The 23,420-nt window shown below is 41.5% G+C and overlaps 1 protein-coding gene across 3 annotated transcripts in view; it reads left to right on the top strand.

The window, feature by feature from the left end:
• Positions 1-23,420, top strand: part of RSU1 (Ras suppressor protein 1) — a 207,760-nt gene that overhangs the window by 108,447 nt on the left and 75,893 nt on the right. For 2 of the 3 annotated variants that reach the window (XM_030550451.1, XM_030550450.1), the window contains one exon: positions 262-394. In XM_030550451.1, the coding sequence (XP_030406311.1) occupies positions 262-394 (133 nt within the window). Of the gene's footprint in view, positions 1-261; positions 395-2,564; positions 2,583-23,420 lie in introns of those variants that run through there. The other variant, XM_030550453.1, reaches the window with a different exon arrangement.

The following is a 23,420-nucleotide window of genomic DNA, read 5'->3' on the forward strand; positions in this document are numbered from 1 at the left end:
AAATTTAAAATTCATTGGGCCAAATTGTGAGGACTCCAACACCAATGACGTAAATAGGGTGGAATTTGGCTCTACATCCATATTATATAGTATGGCAGGAGCTAATATGCCCGCCTCTTCCTCATATTAAGCCTGAAAAAATTGGCATTTGTTTTAACTGCTTAGTCAGACTCAGAGAATGAAAATAATTTTATACAGTGAGTAATTTGTCTAGGATAAGAGATCTCCTTTTCACATGCCCTTTTGTTTAATCCCTTTCAGGTAATTTGGATTTGACTGGTCAAAAACAAGTCTTCAAAGCAGAGAACAATCCCTGGGTTACCCCTATAGCAGATCAGTTCCAGCTGGGAGTGTCTCATGTTTTTGAATATATTCGTTCAGAAACATATAAGTAGTAAGTATTGATCTTTATTATATTATGTTATAGCTTTTACTGTGGAGCATTTGTCAAAGTCCTTGCAGCTTGATTGTGCACCAAGTGTGGAAACCAAGAAAATAGAAAATTTTTGCAATGTTACTTACTAAATAATTTCCTGTTAAGATAAGTGCATGGAATAAAAATGTGTATAATAAGTCATTGCGCCATAATTTTCAAAACCAGTCCAGCAGTGTGTTTTAGCCGTTTCACAACCTACACAATAGCTTGATTTTAATTAAAAATATGCAGCTCTATACACATTTCACTGTAAATTGCTAAATATTTACTTTCTTGTGGTTCAATTTTCTGAATAAAATATGGCTTATCCATATTAAGAAAATACATTATCCATATGTATAATGGGCAGCAGGTTTAAAACAAATAAAAGGAAGTTCTTCACACAGCGCACAGTCAACCTGTGGAACTCCTTGCCTGAGGAGGTTGTGAAGGAGTTTAAAAGAGAACTAGATAAATTCATGGAGGTTAAGTCCATTAATGGCTATTAGCCAGGATGGATAAGGAATGGTGTCCCTAGCCTCTGTTTGTCAGAGGGTGGAGATGGATGACTGGAGAGAGATCACTTGATCATTACACGTTAGGTTCACATTCCTACTGGATTGACCTTTGATCTGACTCAGTATGGCCATTCTTATGTTCTTATGACACTGTCCCTGCTTTTGGTGGTCAATTTATAAACTTCATTGAGGAAAGATGGTAGGCTTACAAGAGCAGGGCTTGATAAGTCATATTAAGAGTAATACTTTTAGGGATTTACCGCAGAGGTTTACCAATTGAAACAGGTATTTGTTGAAAATAGTTTCACCTGGTGGTGGTGATCATACATTGAGATTAGCTGTGAAGGGAATGGATTTGAATGATAAATGTGTTTGTTTAGGAAAGTTTCTCCGCGTCAGTGGGTTGAAAGATGTTCTTGTTGAAGACTTTTATATGTTGCCAGTCCACAATTAGTTTAGAACAATAAGCATGAGAGTTACATCAGACTATAAAACTCTGACAACTAATTTTAGAAATATTAAATAATGCAGCAAAAACTGCAATCATGCATTAAAATTGATATTTTGTTCCAAAAATCAAAACTGAGGGAAATTCTATAACCAGTGAAAACAAATCTACAAAAAAGCAAAGTGTTACGGGTGGTGATAAAGGGTATACAGAGTACAGGACTGACAAGTACAAGTACGGCTTCTGCATGGAATTTTATAAATGATCCAGCAATGACTTCTGTAGACTCATGCTGAACTGTCATGTGGAGAATTTTAGCTGAACAGGGTCACAGGTGGGAGTGTGTGTTTAATAAAATCCTGTGTGCCAGCAGAGTGGTCTCTATGCTGTAATATATTTGTGAATGTGTTTTTGCAATCTCTGGTGGTAATTTTATATTTCTGTTCAGTGAGCAACATAGGTAAGGAATTCTTAATGCAGTACTAACAAAAACATTCATGGATGTTTGGAGAACTATTGTGGAATTCCAAGGACCTAATTAAAGCTTTTATATGTTTACTCTACCATGAGAAGTTAAACATAGGCGAGTTCCTTTCAGAATTATGTGCAGATTTTTGTCAGTTACTATTGTGGGGTTGCAATAAAGGGAGAATTCAGAGAAACAATGATATTAGAATTGTGTAGACATTAAACTGCTCCTGCACTGATATGAAACCGTTCTTAATGTAACCAAAATACATAATCGCAAAATATACGCACATGCAAATAAACAGAAAAAATGTTTCTTTAAACTTTCAGTGAATAAATGAATGATTTTTGGACCATGTGTTGAAAATATTGGCTATACTTTTGTTGGAGCACCTGCAATAATGAGACTGCCCAGACTCTTGGGGCAGGTGGAGGGAAGAGAGAGATTCTGTTCCCCCTTCTCCCAACCTGTTTCCTTTAGATATGACCTGCTGCAGACGTATTTTTTTGACTTGCATTTGATTTCGTGTGGTGTAATTTGTAAGAGGTGGCACAGTCAGGTTAACGGGTCAAGTGACATTTTATATCCTAGAGCAAACTAACTATGAACGTAAAAGATGTGTGAACTAATTTCTGCCTGATGAGATTTTTGTCTCTTCTATCTAATTGTAGGCTTTTGTTTCTCCTCCTCCAGCCTTTTTTTTTCCTTTCACAGGAATGTTCAAGGTATTGTACCTTTTTTCTCATTAAGCAAATCATCAGGCTGAGAAGTAGGTGTAGTAATTTCCTCCATAAGATGTCTGTAACCGTATGTAAAATTGAACTCTCTGATTCCACTGGATCATTCAACCAAGAGAAAACTTTAAAAATTACCTTACAGTATTTGATAGACCCAGACAGCTTAATTTGCACACATGATGGAAAGCATCATTGTTAAATGGGTGATTTGCTACAAAAGAAGTTATTCTGTTTAGATAATGTCACTCATAATTTTGAAGAAGGAGAAGAAATTGTGTATTAGCAGCCTGAAATCTGTGTGGAGCTGGGGATCTGGCATTTTCTGGCTCTGGTTCTGCCTGAGTCGTCACTGGACACATCAAAGCAAGATGGCTGGTTCCCTTGCAATATAGGTAAAGCTTAAAGCCTAGAGTTGGTGCTTGTCCGAGTTGGAGAGGTGCAAGTGAACCTCGTTTGCCTGCATGAGCTCTGATGCCAAGGAAGACCCATGTGCCTGGGGTGTCAGAGGCCTGGGAGATGGCAGCTTCTGGAAAATTGAGGTACGCTCAGGATGCCACGTTGCACGGTGATCCTGGATTTTGATGCACAGTTCAATCAGGCTGTCCAAACTGGATGGAAGCTCCACCTGGGAAAGCTCCTCCATCACCTCCTCATTTAACCCCAAGTGGAAATGGTGGTGCTGTGCCATGTCATTCCATCTAGTGTCAGAAACCAAACAACGAAATTCAGCAGTAAATAAAATTAAAAATTAATAATTGGTGATATACCTATCTCCTAGAACTGGAAGGGACCTTGAAAAGTCATTGAGTCCAGCTTCCTGTCTTCACTAGCAGGACCAAGTACTGATTTTTGCCCCAGACCCGTAAGTGGCCCCCAAGGATTGAACTCACAACCCTAGGTTTAGCTGGCCAATGTTCAAACCACTGAATTATTCCCGCCCCCTCCCCTCCCGTGTATGTGGCTACAGGCCGGCCTCCTGCCATAAGGTCTAAAGGGTTGTCTTGTTGGTCTGCACCCATTTGGGATCACCAAAGATGATGGACATAGCTTGAATGAACTCCTCTAATTGTTGCAAGAGGGGGTTGGAGTGTTCTAGGAGTGGGGAAGACCAGGCCAAGGCTCCCCTCGTCAACAAATTTATGATGAGTCCCACACAGGTCTGGTCTGTGGGGAATGGTTAGGGGGCATAGGAGAAACAGGAGCTGACGTTAGTGCAAGAATCCCCAAAACTTGTCCCAGTCTCCATCAGATTTGTTGGGCAGTAGAATCTTCAGCTCAGGGAGGGGTGGAGCAGGAGAAGCCAGCAGAGCAATCTGTGCCTAAAGGGCCACAGTCTGCGATTAGAGGGTGGTTACTTGCGACTGCAGGTTCTTGATGGCATCTGCCAGTTCCACTGGGGCCTCAGTAGGGTCAGTGCTAGCACTGAGAGCCGCTGGCCCCAATTCGAGGGCTTCTCAATGTGTCAACTGACTAGAATGAGAGCAGTCTAGATTAGTGGCTGGAGCGGACAGAAGGCCTAGTGGTCACAATCATAGTCAGTCATTGGGCGCCAAAGTGAAGGTCAAATCAGAAGGCAGAAACTGGGTACCAGGACCAGGTTTTGAGCCAGCATCTATAATCAGAAGTCAGGGCCAAGGGTCAAACCAAAGGTCAGAAACTGGAGCAAGCAGGGTAGCAGGCCAGGAGGGATTCAAGGCAGGGACAGGACAGAGGTAAGGCTGGATCAGCAAGATCAAGGTAATGCAGGAGCAGAAACAGTGGCTTTTATGAGCTTTGAGAAGGCAGTGAGCTGCTTCTGGCTTGAGTTGACCTCTGCAGCCAGTCAAGAAGCATCGCTAAGAGCCAGCCTGCTGACCTCTGCAGCCATTCAGGTTGCGTGGCTAATCTGGCAGCCTGCTGCAGGCCAGTTGTGTTGATGAGTCTTCCTAGAGACTAGTCTGCTGCAGGCCCTGATTCCTCACAGCTACCAGCCATTTTAAAGCAAACTTTTTTTTAGTGTTAATTCCATCTTTCATCCTTTCCGTAGTTATTTGCCCTAGTTACTACCTGACATGTAAGGCTAATGCATCTGAAGAATGTATATGCCTATGGTTAAAATGTCTATCCAATGCCTACCTATATGCACATTTTTAATACTTCAAGATGGTATGTAGGCACCAAATACAAAATTAAGAATCATATTATTTTTGTCCAGATAAGGACCCTGTTAGCCACCATGACTCAGCTCAGCTGCTCTTTTTAGTAGGGTCTTTCATCTCCTTTTAATTTTCTTAAACTTCATGAGAAATGATAGTAGGTAATGCTTAAGCCCTCTTTATTGAGGGAAGAGTTGTGTTAACAGGTGGGTAATATGTCATGCTCTGGTCAATTTCTAGCACATGCAGTGAGCCCATTGAGCAGAGCTATATTTGTGGGTCACAGATGGAAATATGGCCACTAAGCCAAGCCCACAGCCTAGTAAGGGCTGTAAAGAATACGGACCAGGAAAATGATAGTTTTTGAAAGTACAGATAATGGCTGAATTTGGGCACTGATTCTGTTTTTCCTGTGCCTGCAATTAAACTACCATGTGTGGTCTCATGTGAGTACCTGAGAAGTAGCTGAAAAACTTTTTCTAAGATGTAATGGGTAATGGCAGCCTCATTGCTTTGAAGGATTTAACTAAATGTTTTATTTTTTATTCATGTCTCTCGTCAACTTTCAAAGTGACCTTTGTGTTAAGCACATTCTCACAGGATTTGATGTCTAGAATAGTGACAAAGAAATGATGGATTGTATGATTTAGTGGTTATAGTATACTCAGGCATGTACAGACAGTCATAAATGTTTGAAACAAAACAGTGAATGAAACTCTTGTGAAGAATTAAAAGCCTCTGATGCAAGTCAGTAGTAGATTAAGATAATTAGTGACTTGATAAAGAAGTGGTAAAGTCCAGATAAGCAGAAGATGGAAGATTGGGGATGAGTTTAGTTGCTAGCTTTCTTCATGTAGTTTCTTCAGTAGGCTGTTCTTTGAGTACATTTTGGGCATTAATCATGATCACTTGATCATTTCATATATGGAAATCGCTCTTTGTCCATTTATACTTGCTTCAGAAAGGGGAATGATTTTCTTGTTATTGTGGTGTCTATTAAACTCATTGCCTGATGGCATAATCTCAGTTAAAGCTAAATAATTTCCTAGAGCTGACTGTTTTTAGAGTAGCATTCTTTGTTCCAGCATTTTTCAAGCTGTTGTAGAGCCAAACAGTTACCTTTTAACACTTGCTCTAATGGTGGTTGTTGCCTTGTTTGATCTCTTTAGAGAAGCAGAATTGATAGAATTGACACCTTTTGTTAAGTTTCTAGAGGGTAGTCTTTTCTCCCCCCTCCCCCCCCCCACAGGCCAGTCAACTTAGAATCAAGAACTTTGACAAGACACTTTGTGATGGCGAGTAAGTCACACTTCTTCTTCGAGTGATTGTTCACGTCCATTCCAGTTAGGTGTGCATGCGTGTTGCATACACGGATGTTGGAAACTTTTTTTCTTAGCAGCTCCCATCAGGACGAGAGGGGAGCCCTCTAGAGTGGCTCCTTTATGGCAATGTATATAGTACCTACTGACCCGACCCCCTTTCAGTTCCCTCTTACCGTCCGTGGCGGCGTTGGAACATTCTTTCTCGCTTGTGAGTGATCCCTTAGCCTTTCAGTCTTCTAGTTAGAGTTGTTCTTAGATAGATATCAGATAGTTAAATACCATTGTGTTCACTTGTCTAGAAGCTAATTCCAGCACCAAACTTGGGCTGCAGGGCTTGCCCCAAGCCCAGGGTTTCAAAGCTTGTGCTACGCACTACAAGTCTCTGCCTAACGGCGACCCCCATGACTCCTGTCTCAGGTGTCTGGGAGAGGCTCATCAGGCAGAGTGCTGCAATATCTGCAGAGCCTTCAAACCATACACTAAGAAAGAAAGAGACTTTTGCCTTAAGCAGTTGCTCATGGAAGCTGTGGTACAGCCACTGGCACCCCAGACCTGGCTTCCTCGGTGTGAAGTGCCCTGGCATCTGTGTGCAATCCAGCAAAAGGTGTCAATTCTATCATAATTCTGCTTCTCTAAAGAGGTCAAACAAGGTAACAGCCACCATTAGAGCAAGTGTTTTAAAAGGGCTGAAAATTGCCGGCACCGAGGCGGGACAACCAACCTCAGCACCGGTTAATCTCTTCGGGGAGAGTGCCCTCTTTCCTCTTTCTTGTGACGCTTAGTCGGTGCGGAAGAGCTACCAAGACACTCAGAGAGGCTCCCGGCACACAAAGACAGGTTGTGGGCCTGAGCTAAGAACCAGCACTGTCGACTCTAGTGCCACAGGCCCCATTGAGTCTGACACCCAGCGAGTTCAGTCCTGATGAATGTCTGGAGGAGGTCCTGGAACACCCCTCCATGCCAGACACTTTGAGGCAGCGAAAGATCTCATTGAGCTGTTAGCGCCAAATCCTTTCCCATGTAGGGAGAAGCCTCTAGCGCTGCCCAAGAGGGTGCCATCCAGAGGGAAACCAGCAATGGCGTGCTGCTCGAGGTCAGCGTCTCAGCACTGCTCACGACACTGTTCTCGTTCGAGTTTGGTGTTCTGCTACTCCCCGGCACCCGCGACTCAGCGAGAGGTTACGGCACCGGCGGCCAATGTACCCATGGTGTCTGCATCGATGTCTAGATGCCATTCCAAGACGCCATTAGTCACCTGGCACTAGACCGCAGCTCCAGCAACCTCACCGGCTCCGAGTGAGAGGTCCAGGTCCTAAGACTCCTAGTACCGTTTGTGATCCCGGTCAACCAGGCACTGCTCCCTGGCCCGCACCTCACAACATCCTACAGCTGCTTAAGGTTCTCCTGGTCCTCTCCATCAGCATCCTCCAGCTCTGAGGCTTACTCCAGTTGCTCCAGCTATAGCAGGCACCCGACAGTAGCCAGCAGAGTCCCATTCAGCTTGGCAGCCACAGTGGTCTCCTCTGGGACAGTGGCCCTTCTGGATCCGATGGACTTACCATCAGGAACAGGGCACCATCTGCAGAGCGTCCAGGTCTGGGCATTCCATGCGACACCATTCCAGGTTACCACACAGGCACACATGAATGGCAAGAGAGGCCACTCTCTCCAGGCCGCCATCGGATCCCCAAGAGCAACTGGTGACAGCAGGCCCAGTGCCAGCGGCGGTACCAAGCAATACGACACCTCATCAGTGCCCAATAGGGCTGACACCTGCTGTAACCCAGGCCTATGGAGACCCACAAGAGGGTCTGGATGAGGGCAACCAGCAGCAACTCATATCCTTCTCTTCCCCAGATGAGGCGGTGGCGGTTACATCAGTCTCAGGACTGCCACCAATCGACCACAGGGCTCACCAGGAGTTGCTCCGCAGAATCATCCTCAATATGGGCCTCAAGGCGGAAGAAACAGTCAAACAGAAGGATCTGATGGTGGACATCCTGTCTCCCAAGTGTCTCTCTAGAGTAGCACTTCCTCTTAAAAAGATCATACAGACAAATTACAACACTATATGGCAAACCGCAGCCTCCCTTACGCCGATGGCCAGGGGGGGAAAAGGAAATACTTCACCCTATCGAAGGGCCATGAGTTCCTGTTTTGCCGTCCAACTCCCTGCTCCCTGGTTGTTTCAGCAGTCAACAAAAAGGAACACCAAGGCCAACAAGCCTCTGCCCCAGAGGCCAAAGAGACCAAGCATCTGGACCTCTTTGGTAGAAAGGTCTATTCATCCAGGGGCCTACACCTACGTATAGCCAACCAGCAGGCAATCCTTAATAGACATAACTTCAATTCTTGGACAAGTTTAAGGATCACCTGCCCCATAACTTGTACTCAGAGTTTGCTGCGTTAATTGAGGAAGGAAAGGCAGTAGCCAAGACTTTGCTGGAAGCCTCCCTTGATTCAGCCGACTCTGCGGCTAAAGCCATTGCCTCAGGTAGTCATGCGACGTTCAGCATGGCTTCAGACATAGGGCCTCCTTTCAAGACCTCCTCTTTGAGGGCTTGGGCCTTTTCTTGGAGCAAACAGACATCAGGCTGCATGGCCTTAGGGACTCTAGGGCCCCCCTGAAATCGCTAGGGATGCATACACAGATAGCCCTGCCTCTCTACCCAGATCTGATCACGCAGGACCACAGGTGCCTTCTCCACCCAAACCTACAGTCTCTACATCTCATGACTTGGAAACTTCGTGGCTAAGTCCCATGGAGGACCAGTGTTCTCAGTCAGTGAGACAGATTCTCCTCAGTAGTAGGAAACCTTCCACTAGGGTTACCTACCTGGCAGTGTGGAAAAGGTTTTCCTGCTGGTGTGAACCCAAGCGTCTGCAACCACTCAGGTTTCTATCCTGGTTATTTTAGACTACCTCCCACACCTTAAGCAACAAAGTCTGTCCCTTTCGTCCATCAGTGTTCACCTGGTGGCCATTTCAGCTTTCCATCCAGGGGAGTCTGGACGCTCGGGGTTCTCAAATCCCCATAGTGGGGCGATTCCTTAAAGGGCTGGAGAGAGTGTTCCCGTATTCTCGCCCGTCAGTCCCAACCTGGAACCCAAACCTGGTCCTCTCCAAACTCATGAGCCCACCATTTGAGCCCCTAACCACTTGTTCCCTCCTCTACCTTTCTTGGAAGGTAGCTTTCCTGGTGGCCATTACATCAGCACGGAGGGTGTCCGAAGTGAGAGCTCTCACTTATGAACCCCCTTGCAGTGTTTCATAAGGACAAGGTGAAGCTTAGACTGCACCCCAAATTCCTCCCCAAGGTGGTCTCCCAGTTCCACATGGGACAGGACATTTGCTTGACTATGTTCTTTCCAAAACCCTACACATGCCCGAGACGCCGCAGCCTGCACATGCTGGATGTTCGAAGAGCCTTAGCATTCTACATAGAGCGCACCAAACCTTTCCGCAAATCAACCCAATTGTTCATTGCCATAGCCGATAGAATGAAGGGCCTTCCAGTCTCTGCACAACACGTATCGTCCTGGATCACAGACTGCATTCGCACGTGCTAAGAGCTGGCCAAGTTTCCAGCTCCAGTGATTATGGCCCATTCGACCAGAGCGCAAGCATCTTCAATTGCCTTTCTGGCACAGATCCCCATCTAGGAGATCTGCAGGGCAGCCACCTGGTCTTCAGTGCACACATTTACAGCTCAGTATGCTGTCAACCAATAGGACAGGGATAATGCATCAGTTGGCAGAGCTGTCCTTCAACCAGTTGTTCCGTGACTCCTACCCTCCTCCAGTGGTAAGCGTGGAAGTCACCTAATTGGAATGGACATGAACAATCACTCGAAGAAGAAAAGACAGTTACTTGCCTCTCGTAACTGTTCTTCAAGACGTGTTGTTCACGTCCATTACAATACCTACCCCCCTCGCCTCTGTCAGAGTCTATGGCAAGAAGAAGCCAAAAGGAGGTTGGGCCGGCAGGGTACTATATACACAGCGATAAGGGTGCCACTCTAGGGGGCTCCCCTGCTGTCCTGATGGGAGCTGCTAAGGGAAAAAGTTTCTGACATCCATGCACGCGACGTGCGCACACCTAGTTGGAATGGACGTGAACAACACTTACAAGAAGTAAGTAACCATCTTTTCTTGCATTCCTATTAAGAAGGGTGGTTGGAGAGCAAGTCATTTTAAAAATGGATCCATTAACTCTTAACAGAGAAAGAGGCTTGACAAATGTCATGCTGAGACTATATCACTTAATGGCATTTGGAACATAGGCATCCCTGTGCAGACTGCTTCTTGCTCATATTCTAAAACCTCATTTCTAATAGCAATAACATTCAAAATGATCCACATTAAAGCAGTTCAGCACCTAAAGAAAAACACCTTTCTAGATGCTTTTAGAATGAACCACTCCTCCAATCGCCCAGCTGTTTTGTGACTGAAGCAAATCCCAGCTGCCTTGGGTTCAATGGACATAGTTCATTAAATACGATTTTTATGGCTTGTACTAGACAAGAATATTTCACTAATTTATTTTCAGAAACTAGAAAGGAAGCTGGCAAGATATTCAAAGTAATGCACTAAATAAAGCGTATTTCAGAGTGATGTTTTTATCTGATTCCATTGTTGTAAATTTGTTTAATGCTAACCATATGCGTGGCATGGTGCAAGACAAAGAAGACAGTTTCTGCCTCAAAGAGTTTACAGCCTAAAACTCTTGTATGCTTGGAAATCTAGATCAGGATAAGAATGTAACAGTATTAAGAGAGTTTATTAGGAATTACGCTTGTGAAATTAGAAGAGAAGAAACTCCATAGTAAGTTAAATAAAGTAAAAACTCAGTTTACATACTCATACTCTATGTAACAGATTTTGTAGAATAGTTAACTACTGTGGCCTTTCATGAGAAATTTGACTTAGATACAAATGGTTGAGGTTGTATGTTTCTCAGGAAACAGTAGTTATTGAATGTAATCGGTCTCCAAATTATTCTTCACAATATTCCTTAAATCCATTTATGTTAAAAATGTGCAAAGAATGAATGCTACTACCACAAAGTCAGAAATATTTGGTTGGTGGTCTTGTCTGCAAAAATTAAGTATCTTTGTCAGTTAAATGTCTGATTTAGCAATAACACAGCAAAATCCATTTTTACACCAGTATGAGATGAGAAATAGTTGCTGATGGTGAGGTCATATCCTAGCAGCTAATAACCGTCTGGAGGAGTTGAGAACCCAATTGCTGTTGTATTGCTAGAAAAAGCCCCCCATAATGGGCTGACTTTTTTTGTTTTGTTTCTGAAGTAGCTAGAGCTCTATTTTAGGGCTGTTGAGCACTTAAAAAAGTTAATTGCAATTCATCACATGCTTGCACAATAATAGAATACCATTTAATTAAATAATTTTAGATGTTTGCTACATTTTCAAATATATTGATTTCAATTACAATACAGAATACAAAGTGTTCAGTGCTCACTGTATATTTTTCTGATTACAAATATTTGCACTGTAAAAAAACAAATGAAATAGTATTTTTCAATTCACCTCATACAAGTACTGTAGTGCAATCTCTTTACTGTGAAAGTTGAACTTACAAATGCCATTTTTGTGTTACATAACTGCACTCAAAAGCAAAACAATGCAAAACTTCAGAGCCTACAAGTCCACTCAGTCCTGCTGCTTGTTCAGCCAAATGCTAGTTTGTTTTCAAGTTTGTTTACATGTCTGGGAGATAATGCTGCCGACTTCTTATTTCCAATGTCACTAGAAAGTGAGAAGAGGCAGTCACATGGGACTTCTGTAGTCAGCATTGCAAGGTATTTACGTGACAGATATGTTCAACATTTGTATGCCCCTTCATGCTTCGGCCACGGTTCCAGAGGACGTGCTTCCATGCTGATGACGCTCATCAAAAAAATGTGTTAATTACATTTGTGACTGAACTCCCTGGAGGAGAATTGTATGTCTCCAGGTCTGTTTTACCCACATTCTGCCATATATTTCATGTATAATCAAAGAGGCTGATAAAGGAGGTGCTGTTGTCGTCATGAACAGGTCTGACTACCGAAAGGAGCCCGCCAGACAACTCTCCAATACCAAATTCTACAGGCCACTTCCCTCAGATCCCATTGAGGAATACACTAAGAAACTGTACCATCTACTCAGGACACTCCTTACACTAACGCCGGAACAAATCAACATACCCTTAGAGCCCTGACCGGGGTTATTCTATCTACTGTCCAAGATCCACAAACCCGGAAATCTTGGACGCCCCATCATCTCAGGCATTGGCACTCTCACTGAAGGATATGTGGACTCTTTACTCAGACCCTATGCCACCAGCTCTCCCAGCTATCTCCGTGACACCACTGATTTCCTGAGGAACCAAAATGCATTGGTGACCTTCCAGAAAACACCATCCTAGCCACCATGGATGTAGAGGCTCTCTACACAAACATCCCGCACACAGATGGAATACAAGCTGTCAAGAACAGTATCCCTGATGATGCCACAGCACAACTGGTTGCTGAGCTCTGTGCCTTTATCCTCACACACAACTATTTCAAATTTGGTGACAATATATATCTCCAGATCAGTGGCACTGCTATGGGCACCCGCATGGCCCCACAATATGCCAACATTTTTATGGCCGATCTGAAACAACGCTTCCTCAGCTCACGTCCACTCACGCCCCTTCTCTACCTACGCTACATTGATGACATCTTGATCATCTGGACCCATGGAAGGAGACTCTGGAAAAATTCCACCACGATTTCAACAGCTTCCACCCCACCATCAGCCTCAGCCTGGACCAATCTACATGGGAAGTCCACTTCCTAGACACCACGGTGCAAATAAGTGATGGTCACATTAACACCACCCTATACCAAAAATCTACCAACTGCTATGCCTACCTTTGTGCCTCCAGCTTCCATCCTGGCCACACCACACGATCCATTGTTTACAGCCAAGCACTGAGGTACAACCGCATCTGCTCTAACCCCTCAGACAGAGACCAACACCTACAAAATCTCCACCAAGCATTCTCAAAACTACAATACCCACACGAGGAAATAAGGAAACAGATCAGCAGAGCCAGACGTGTACCCAGAAGCCGCCTACTGCAAGACAAACCTAAGAAGGAAACCAACAGGACTTCACTGGCCATCACATACAGTCCCCAGATAAAACTCCTCCAACGCATCATCAGGGATCTACCACCTATCCTGGACAATGATCCCACACTTTCACAGGCCTTGGGTGACAGGCCAGTCCTCACCCACAGACAACCTGCCAACCTGAAACATATTCTCACCAGTAACTGCACACTGCACCATAGTAACTCTAACTCAGGAACCAATCCATGCAGCAAACCTCGATGCCAGCTCTGTCCACATATCTACACCAGCAACACCATCACAGGACCTAACCCAATCAGCCACGCCATCACCGGTTCATTCACCTGCACTTCCACCAATGTAATATATGCCATCATATGCCAGCAATGCCCCTCTGCTATGTATATCGGCCAAACTGGACAGTCTCTACGGAAAAGGATAAATGGACACAAATCAGATATTAGGAATGGCAATATACAAAAACCTGTAGGAGAACACTTCAACCTCCCTGGCCACACCATAGCAGATCTTAAGGTGGCCATCCTGCAGCAAAAAAACTTCAGGACCAGACTTCAAAGAAACTGCTGAGCTTCAGTTCATCTGCAAATTTGACACTATCAGCTCAGGATTAAACAAATACTGTGAATGGCTTGCCAACTACAAAATCAGTTTCTCTTCCCTTGATTTTCACACCTCCGCTGCTAGAAGACGGCCTCATCCACGCTGATTGAACTAACCTCGTTATCTCTAGCCTGCTTCTTGCATGCGTGTGTGTGTGTGTGTATACCTGGAAATTTCCACTACATGCATCCGACGAGGTGGGTATTCACCCACAAAAGCTCATGCTCCAACACGTCTGTTAGTGTCTAAGGTGCCACAGGACTCTTTGCTGCTAGTCTTGAATGGTGACTCAGCACATGTTGTTCATTTTTAAGAACACTTTCGCTGCAGATTTGACAAAACGCAAAGAAGGTACCGATGTGAAATTTCTTAAGATAGCTCCAGCATTCGACCTAAGGTTCAAGAATCTGGAGTGCCTTCCAAAATTTCAGAGGAACGAGGTGTGGAGCGTGCTTTCAGAAGTCTTAAAAGAGCAACATTCTGATGCAGAAACTACAGAACCCGAACCACCAAAAAAGGAAAATCAACCTTCTGCTGGTGGCATCTGACTCAGAGGATGAAAATAAATATGCATCGGTCCGCATTCTTTTGGATTGTCATCGAGCAGAACCAGTCATCAGCGTGGACACATGTCCTTTGGAGTAGTGGTTTGAAGCATGAATGGGCATATGAATTTTTAGCGCATCTGGCATGTAAATACCTTGCAATGCCAGCTATAACAGTGCCATGTGAATGCCTGTTCTCACTTTATGGTGACACTGTGCACAAGAAGCAGGCAGCATCATCTCATGCAAATGTAAACAAACTTGTTTGTCTGAGCGACTGGCTGAACAAGAAGTAGGACAGTGGACTTGTAGGCTCTAGAGTTTTACATTATTTTATTTTGGAATGCAGGTTTTTTGGTACATAATGCTACATTTGTAAGTTCAACTTTCACAGTAAAGAGATTACACTACAGTACTTGTATGAGGTGAATTGAAAAATACTTCTTTGTTTTTTATAGTGATTACAAATATTTGCAGAAATAAATATGAAGTGAGCACTGTACACTTTGTATTCTGTGTTGTAATAGAAATCAATATATTTGAAAATATAGAAAAAAAATCCAAAATATTTAATAAATTTCAACTGGTATTGTGTTTAACAGCACGATTTAAAACTGCAATTAATCACGATTAATTATTTTTTTAAATCGCGATTAATTTTGTGAGTTAATTGCAGTTAATCGATGGCCCTACTCTATTTGCTAACACTGACTTTTTTTAGTAGATTAAGAAGAAGGTTTCAGGTAACATATAGGCACATACTTAATGTTAGGAATGCAATTAGTCTCATTGTCTTTAGTGGATCTGTTCACATGAATAAAATTAAGCATATGTCTAAAACAATTGCAAAACTTCACTAACTTCAGTTGTGCATGTTGGACTCTTAATAGTGACTTATGTAATGCCAGATTATCTGAAGTGCTGCAACTCCTGCAAGCTGAAATCAGTGCAGGTTAAAGCTGCTCAACATGTGCAAGGTCAAGCCTGTGGCACTTTGTCATAAACAGATAAGTAATAGTTAATAGAACAGAAGTACTTCATATCTCTTTTGCCTGTAAAGGGTTAACAAGATCAGTGAGCCTGGCTGTCACCTGACCAGAGGACGACTCAGGGGACAAGATACTTTCAAATCTTGAGAGAGGGAAGTTTTTGTGTGTGCTGTTAGTTTTTGGTGGTTGTTCTCTCTGGGTTCTGAGAGTGACCAGATGTGCAACCAGGTTTCTCTCCAATCTCTCTGATACAGTCTCTTATGTGCTCAGAATAGTACATACTAGGTAGATGAGGCGAGTTAGGCTTATGTTTGTTTTCTTTATTTGCAAATGTGTATTTGGCTGGAAGGATTTTAATTTGTACTTGTATACTTAGGCTGGGAGGGTATTCCCAGTGTCTATAGCTGAAAGACCCTGTAACATATTCCATCTTAAATTTACAAAGATAATTTTTACTGTTTTTTCTTTCTTTAATTAAAAGCTTTTTCTTGTTTAAGAACCTGATTGTTTTTTTTATTCTGGTGAGACCGCAGGGGACTGGGTCTGGATTCGCCAGGGAATTGGTGGGGAGAAAGGAGGGAAGGGGGGGAGAGAGGTTAATTTCTCTCTGTGTTAGGATTATTTTCTCTCTCAGGGAGAGTCTGGGAGGGGGAGAGAGAAGGAGGGGGGGAAGGTGCATTTTCCTCTCTGTTCTAAGATTCAAGGAGTTTGAATCACAGTGATCTTCCAGGGTAACCCAGGAAGGGGAAGCCTGGGAGAGGCAACGGTGAGGGAAAGGGTTTACTTTCCTTGTGTTAAGATCCAGAGGGACTGGGTCTTGGGGGTCCCTGGGCAAGGTTTTGGGGGGACCAGAGTGTACCAGGCACTAGAATTCCTGGTTGGTGGCAGTGCTACAAGTACTAAGCTGGTAATTGAGCTTAGAGGAATTCATGCTGGTACCCCATCTTTTGGACGCTAAGGTTCAGAGTGGGAACTTATACCATGACACACTTTATACAAGTAAACAGGACTTTATTCTTAAGGAGTTTGTTTCGTACATTTTAGTCCTACCAATAAAGATCTTAAAGTAAGCAACAAACTCTCTTCTTTTTTAGCATATGTAGTAAGCAGCTTGAGATGGGGGGGAATCACTTTCATTCTCTAAAAATGTTATTCTCATTTTGCTATATCAAAAGCACAGTACTGTATATTTTATTTTAATACATTGTATCATATTCTGATTCAGTGTTTTTATTCATTGACTATATTTTAAAATTTTATAAATATATTAGTACATTATTTCTAACAGAGACAATAGATTAGTCAAACTCCTGACATCTTTAGACAACATTTACATGCTAATGTGTAACTCTCTCTTGACATAGCTTGGAACCCATTCTAAAAGATAAAACAGGAAGTATGTGTGTGTATATTTGGATTTATAAACAAAGAGCTCAATTTTATTAAGTATAGATATCATTGATATAGATGACAGATGTAAATATTACATGTATAAATATTGGTCATATTACTGATGCTGCCATTTTCTCTTTTATGAAATACAATTTCATTTTGAAACTCAGAATATTATGCAATACTACAGATAGACTGGGTAGTAATCAGAGCTAAATTAGGACAACCCAGAGACTAGACATGGTACATATGTATGTTCCCCTACCTGCAAAATAGACTCTGTAGTCCCCTATTTAGTGGTCCTGTCTATTTTCCAGTCTACAAGCAAGGGTCTCCAAGGTCAGTTTAGACAGACAAAATATGAGTGGAAATTGGGAGTTCTTAAGGAGACTTTATTAGACAGTCTGAAAGCCACAGTTCCACAATCAAGAAAGAGAAGAACTTTGCCATTAAACCAGAATAGTCTTTTAACCAAAATGAAGACAGTGATTAGAAATAAAAAGGTAATGTATGACAAATGGGAGAATGGGAAATAGATAGCAATCAATATAATTTACACATTATGAAGTGTAGAAAATTGATAATGGAGGCTAAAGGTATCAGGGAATAGTCCATGTCAGGCAGGGCAAAGAAAAATGAGTAATTTATGTGTATAAGGAACAAAAGAAATCCTAGCAATGGTATAGGCCCGTTATTAAATGGAGGAGATAAAATCTATATAATAAGATTCCAGGATTGCCACTCTAAAGTCTAGAATGTGTTGAGTCAGTGTGAAGCAATGGAAACAGCTACAAACATGGCTGAGAACCATTTATTTATAGTGTTACCAGGTTCAGTCATCTGTGGGATCTGTGGTCTATAATTGTCCAGTTTTTAATTTCTCAGCCATTTGCCTTTACAAATTATACCTGTGCAGTGTACAGGTACAGTAAGACATGTATCTTGTATGCCATGCCAAGAGATTGTGATATCAGAAGTAACTCAACCAATCACTACCTTTACTCTACAGCTAATTTGCATGCAACAGTTGCAGTAGTTATATAAGGTAGGCTGCACAGATGGATTATTTGGCCCAATTTTCACACCCATGCAACAGCATGGGTTTTCAGCTGCTAGTTAATAATGCTACAGAAAAGGTAGATGTGTTCGATTAATAAATATTTGTTCTGTATTTGGAAAGTAGTAGGATGGTGTATTCAGATCTGATGAAGATGATTTATAGATTCCAAGGCCAGAAGGAACCATTGTGATAATCTAGACTGACCTCTTGTATAACACAGCCCATAGAACCTCCCCCCAAAATTCCCAAATTCTAAATCTTTTAGAAAAACATCGAGGTGGTTGGTGAATCCTCCATGACCCTTGGTTAATTGTTCCAATGGTTAATTACGCTCACTGGTTTTAAAAAAAAATATATATATATATAGACCTTATTTCCACTGTGAATATGTCTAGCTTCAGCTTTCGGCCTTTGGATTGTTATACCTCTTTCTGCTAGATTGAAGACCCCATTATTAAATATTTTTTCTTCAAATAGATACTTATAGGCTGTAATCAAGTTGCCCTTTAATCTTCTCTTTGTTAAACTAAATAGATTAAGCTCTTTGAGTCTATTGCTGTATAACATTTTCTAATTTAATCATTCTTGTGGCTCTTCTTTGAATCCTTTCCAACATTCTTTTTGAACTGTGGGCACCAGAACAGGGTACAATATTGCAGCAGTGGTCACAGCAATGCCAAATGTAGAGGTGAAAGAACTTCACTGCTCCTACTTGAGATTCCCCTATTAATGCATTACAGAATTGAATTAGCTCTTTTGGTCACTGCGTCACACTGGGAGTTTATGTTCAACTGATTATCCATTTCCCCTCACCCCCCAGCCCTTTTTCTGAGCAACTGCTTCCCAGGATAGAGTTACCATCATGTAAGTATGATCTACATTCTTTGTTCCTAGAAGTATACTTTTATATTTAGCTGTATGAAAATGCATATTGGCTGCTTGCACCCAGTTTACCAAATGAACCAGATCACTCTGAGTGACCTATATTCGTCATTATTTACCTCTGTCCCAGTTTTTGTGTTTATAAAATCATCACTGATAAAGTTTGTAGATGTTTTTCCTCTAGGTAATTAATTAAAGAAAGTTACATAGCAAAGGGCCAAAAACAGATCCCTGTGAGACCCCCTAGGAACACACCTGGTTGATGACGGTTCCCTGTTTGCAGTTGCATTTTTAGGCATTATCACCCCGTTTTTAATGGATGTAATATGTACCATGTTGATTTTAAATCATTCTAGTTTTTAAATCAAAATATTGTGTGGTACCAACTCAAATGCCTTACAAAAGTCTAAGTATATTACATCAACACTATTATCTTTATCAACCAAACTTAGTCTCATGCCAAAAAAAAAAAAAATTCAAGTTTGTTTGGCAGGATCTGTTTTCTGTAAACCTTTGTTGATTTACATTATTATCCTTTAATTCATTACTGTGTCCCTTATCAGTTGCTCCATTATCTTGCCCAACATTGATGTCAGGCAGTATTCTCCAGTCCATTAGTACCCAGTGAAGATGCTGAACAGTGTCTGCAGGGGATAAACATCTCTAAATGAGCTGGCTTGGATAACTTGTACCCAAGAGTCTTAAGAGTTGGGTGAGGAGATGTCTGGCCTACTGATGCTCTGTAGTTCTAATGTACTTACACTTTTGCAAGGCATTTGACTTACATACTGCATGACATTCTGATTTTAAAAATTAGCAGTATACAGTATCAGTAAAGTATATGTTAAATGCATTCAGACTAGCTGACAGGTCTCTAAAATTAGCTGTTGATGGGGAATCATAGTCAAATATGGCTGTTTCTGGTGGGGTTCTGCAGGGATCCGTACTAGGCCTGACACTGTTCAACATTTCCATTAATAATTCTAAAGTAAATATAAAATCACTACTGATAAAATTGGTGGAGTGGAAAACCATATTGAGGACAGAACAGTCATACAGAGTGATCTGGATAGCTTGATAACGTGGATCCATTCAAACAAAATGTGTTTTTTAAGGCTGCCAAATGCAAAGTTGCAAGCAGAGAGGCGGAAGCTAATGTGGAAAACATTATTTGTTAGAGACAAAGGAGCATGCCACAGAAATTAGCACAGATAACACTAGATACTGGTAAAATTAACTCCTTGTAATCTTCAAAATCCAGTTGGCTTGCTTTCTTGGTTTCCTTTTTGTATAGGTTCTTTATAACTAAGCAAGAAGAGTTGCTGTACACATTTGCTGTTTTTATTTGAGAGATAAATTAAAAAGTGGCGCTTTTATAATCAAACAGAACTGTCTGCAATTTCTATTCTCTACGCTGTAATAACTTATTTTATTACATGCTGGCTTTTTATTGAGCTCTAGTTTCTTATTTCAGTCTGGCATTGTTTGAGGTTTCTTTGTGATCCTTAGCAGTTTTTTTTTACTGTTGATGGCTATCAGGTAGCTGGAGAAGTCTCTCTAATTTTATGGAAGGTTTTATCAACTTTTTATCCAGTGAGAAGCTTAGGTGGAAATAATCTCTGTAATTTGTTGGTCTCCGTTCCAGTTCAGCCTTTGATTCCACTTTTGTAAAAGTCCTAATTTTTATTTTAGCCAGTATCACTGCAGTCAGTTTACAGTCCTTTATAGTATCAGAGGCACAATGCTGAAAATGGCTGTGACCAGAAACATTGTACTAAAATTTGAATTTTATAATATATATTTGATCTTATAAAATATTCAATTTTTCAAGAAAAAGTTTCTTAACTTCACAAGATGCTACAATCTAAGACACATTTCCTTCCCCACCACCCACTCTCATTCTTACTGCTTTCCTCCAGCTAAACAATAAACATCTTACCGTTCAGAACTGGTATCGTTCCTGGGTCAGTGAAATTCTTTTGGCTCTAGCCATGAAATATCATTTTTCCCCCTTGATGCTCTGTCAGTATTTTAACCCTGCAGATCTAGTGTACTGAAAGCCAATTAATTTCAAACAACTATGGAAGAAAATATCCACCAGTTTCTCGTCTTTATTACATTTGGTTGATTCATTGATGAGGGAAATTATAGTCTGAGGTGAGTGTATGGGGCATAAACTGGAAGTAGAATTATTTAGAGCACTGGCCATTTCAGTTGCTCCAAATATACCAAAGCAATAATACACGGAAGAGTATTAGTCCTCTTCATATTTTTTTGCCAGCAGTTTTAAGAAGTCTAACTTCAGTATTAGATATGAACAGCAACATACCTTGTACTGAACTGGGAACATGATAATATGAATCCTTTTATTGTCTATAAACTCAGCACATGCATGGATAGATAGATATACATTTCTAGGATTGAAAATCTATCTCTGGACAAAACTCTGTAACACAATATGCTGTAAGAAAGGCACATGAAAATAAACATTGATAAACACATGCAAAAGTAATGGGAGCAAATACTAACTACACCTCATGGCACTAATGGTGCAATTTCACTTTTTGTAGACGAAGGATTTCCAGAGCCCATTCCGTTACACCCAAATCCATATTCCTTGCCTGCCGTTAAGCATAGTTCTGCAGAGCTTGCTATACCCAAACACAGATATATTTGGGAGTTGTCCTGGGAGAGGGTAAGGCAAATGAATCTGTACCTGCATGTTTCCCCAGCCAGTCCCCCCTCCTGCCCCGCCATGTGTTTGGTGACAGGTTACATGCAAGGGCTAACAGATGCAAATTGTGTCGGTGAATTCAGAGAGTGGGATTTGGAGTTGGCATAGAGTATAGGATTAGGATTGCAGTACACAAGATGGGTTTTAAATATCAAAACTGAAATGCTGCAAAGGCAATTTTCTTAATCTCTTGAAGAGAACTTGATTTCCAAACTAAATCCTGAATGTGAGCTTTGATTATTGCATTTAATATTTTTTCTTCTCTTTATTCTGAGTGTCCCAAATTAAGATTTACTCTAATGTTGATTTTTAAAAAGGAAAGGTATGCAAAGGGTTGACAGTGATGATTCTGAATATAAATTATATCATGCAGATTGATGCAAGATTAAATTACCAAATCAGCCTTTTATATTCTGTATTTTATGGAATATCTAATATATGTTTGGCAGTAATTTACTCTTGCACATGAATTCCTGACAGTTTCGATTCTTCAGACTTATTAATCAATGTATGTCAGCACCAGAGCCATTTTATGAAACTTACTAGTCATCAAAAATTTATTATCAGATAAATCAAAGAAACAACTAGCATCTTAATAGCGTGAACAAAGTGACATGTAAAGGATTATTCAAGACTGCATGCTTTTGTCTTGTAGTTAATGCTACTGTCAGGGGCTTTGTAACCCCTTTAAAATAGTCATATTGACAAAACTATTTCCTTTGTACAGGGTCTTGTTTTTAATCTTCTCTTTTTTGGGAACTGGATATAGTCCTGTGTGTGTGTGTGTATATATATGTATATATAGTTATATATAGTTATTTATTTATTTCATGTCAGCTTCATTCTAATACAGAACTTTAACAATGTAATCCGTGACTTTCAGAGTTAACTGCAATAGATATTCTGCACTTCAGTAATGTGACAGGGTGGGAGGTGTATTGTGACAAAAATCATCATGCTGTTAATGTTTCATTTTGTGCCCTGGCGACCTGAGAAATAGGGATGTCTATCACTACACAACTTGGAGTATCTTATTACAGTAACAGTAAGTGTTCTTTATTGAAAAAACTACGTTCTGCGCAAGATTTTCAAAAGTGCTCAGCCTGGGCCCAACCCCGCTCCCATTGAAGTTAATTATAGACTTCAGTGCAAGCAGAGTTAAACTTAAAATTGAGTGCTCTGGTTAGATGTTTGACTGCGTGTGTGGTTTTTTTCCTGCGTGCTGCCCCAGCTCTGTGCAAACAGCTGGCATAGCAGACCTCAAGTGAACCACCCAATGACTACAAGATTCATTAAGGCACAAAGGCACCAGGCCAGGATTATTGTTAACAAGGCATGTTAATAGCACCTGGTAGACTCTGAGCGTACTTAGAGATGTACGCCCGTGACAATGGGCGCAGCTCGGTAAATGGCAGGACTTTCCATTCCCCCCCTCAGCTGGACAAAGATGCTCCCTCTGAGATGCATTTTTATACCCTGATACGAACAAGTTAGTACTGCCTCTGACATAGTTAGCTCCTGCCCCCTGACATGGCTAGTTATTACCCATCCCGTTGTATATGTTGGTTTGATTAAAACATCTTTATTGCGTACTGTTATCCTAACCTTATCTTTTAGCAGGGTGGGAGGGGTCAGTATGTTCCTGTTATCCTTGGGAAATGTTTTTATACCATCTTTGATATCGGGATGTTCTGGTACCACTTGATACCAAAATATGTTTGAGTACTTTGTGCTTAGCACTTCTTAAAAATGTGTATTTTTGCAATATCAGCCATGTTTTTGCCAAATTCTGTGAGCACGTCCTGCCTCATACCAGGCCTCGGATGCAAAGTCTTATGTCTCAGGCTCTCTCCCTACTACAAGTGCTTTTGAAAATCCCATCCTTTGACTTTTTATTAGCACAATGTAAATTAACTATTCTTATTAGTTTTATTACACCGCTACCTCGATATAACGCCACCCGATATAACACGAATTTGGATATAATGCGGTAAAGCAGTGCTCCAGGGGCCAGGGCTGCGCACTCCG

This window comes from Gopherus evgoodei, chromosome 2 (assembly GCF_007399415.2).
Source record: "Gopherus evgoodei ecotype Sinaloan lineage chromosome 2, rGopEvg1_v1.p, whole genome shotgun sequence".
In the NCBI taxonomy this organism is placed as follows: domain Eukaryota; kingdom Metazoa; phylum Chordata; order Testudines; family Testudinidae; genus Gopherus; species Gopherus evgoodei.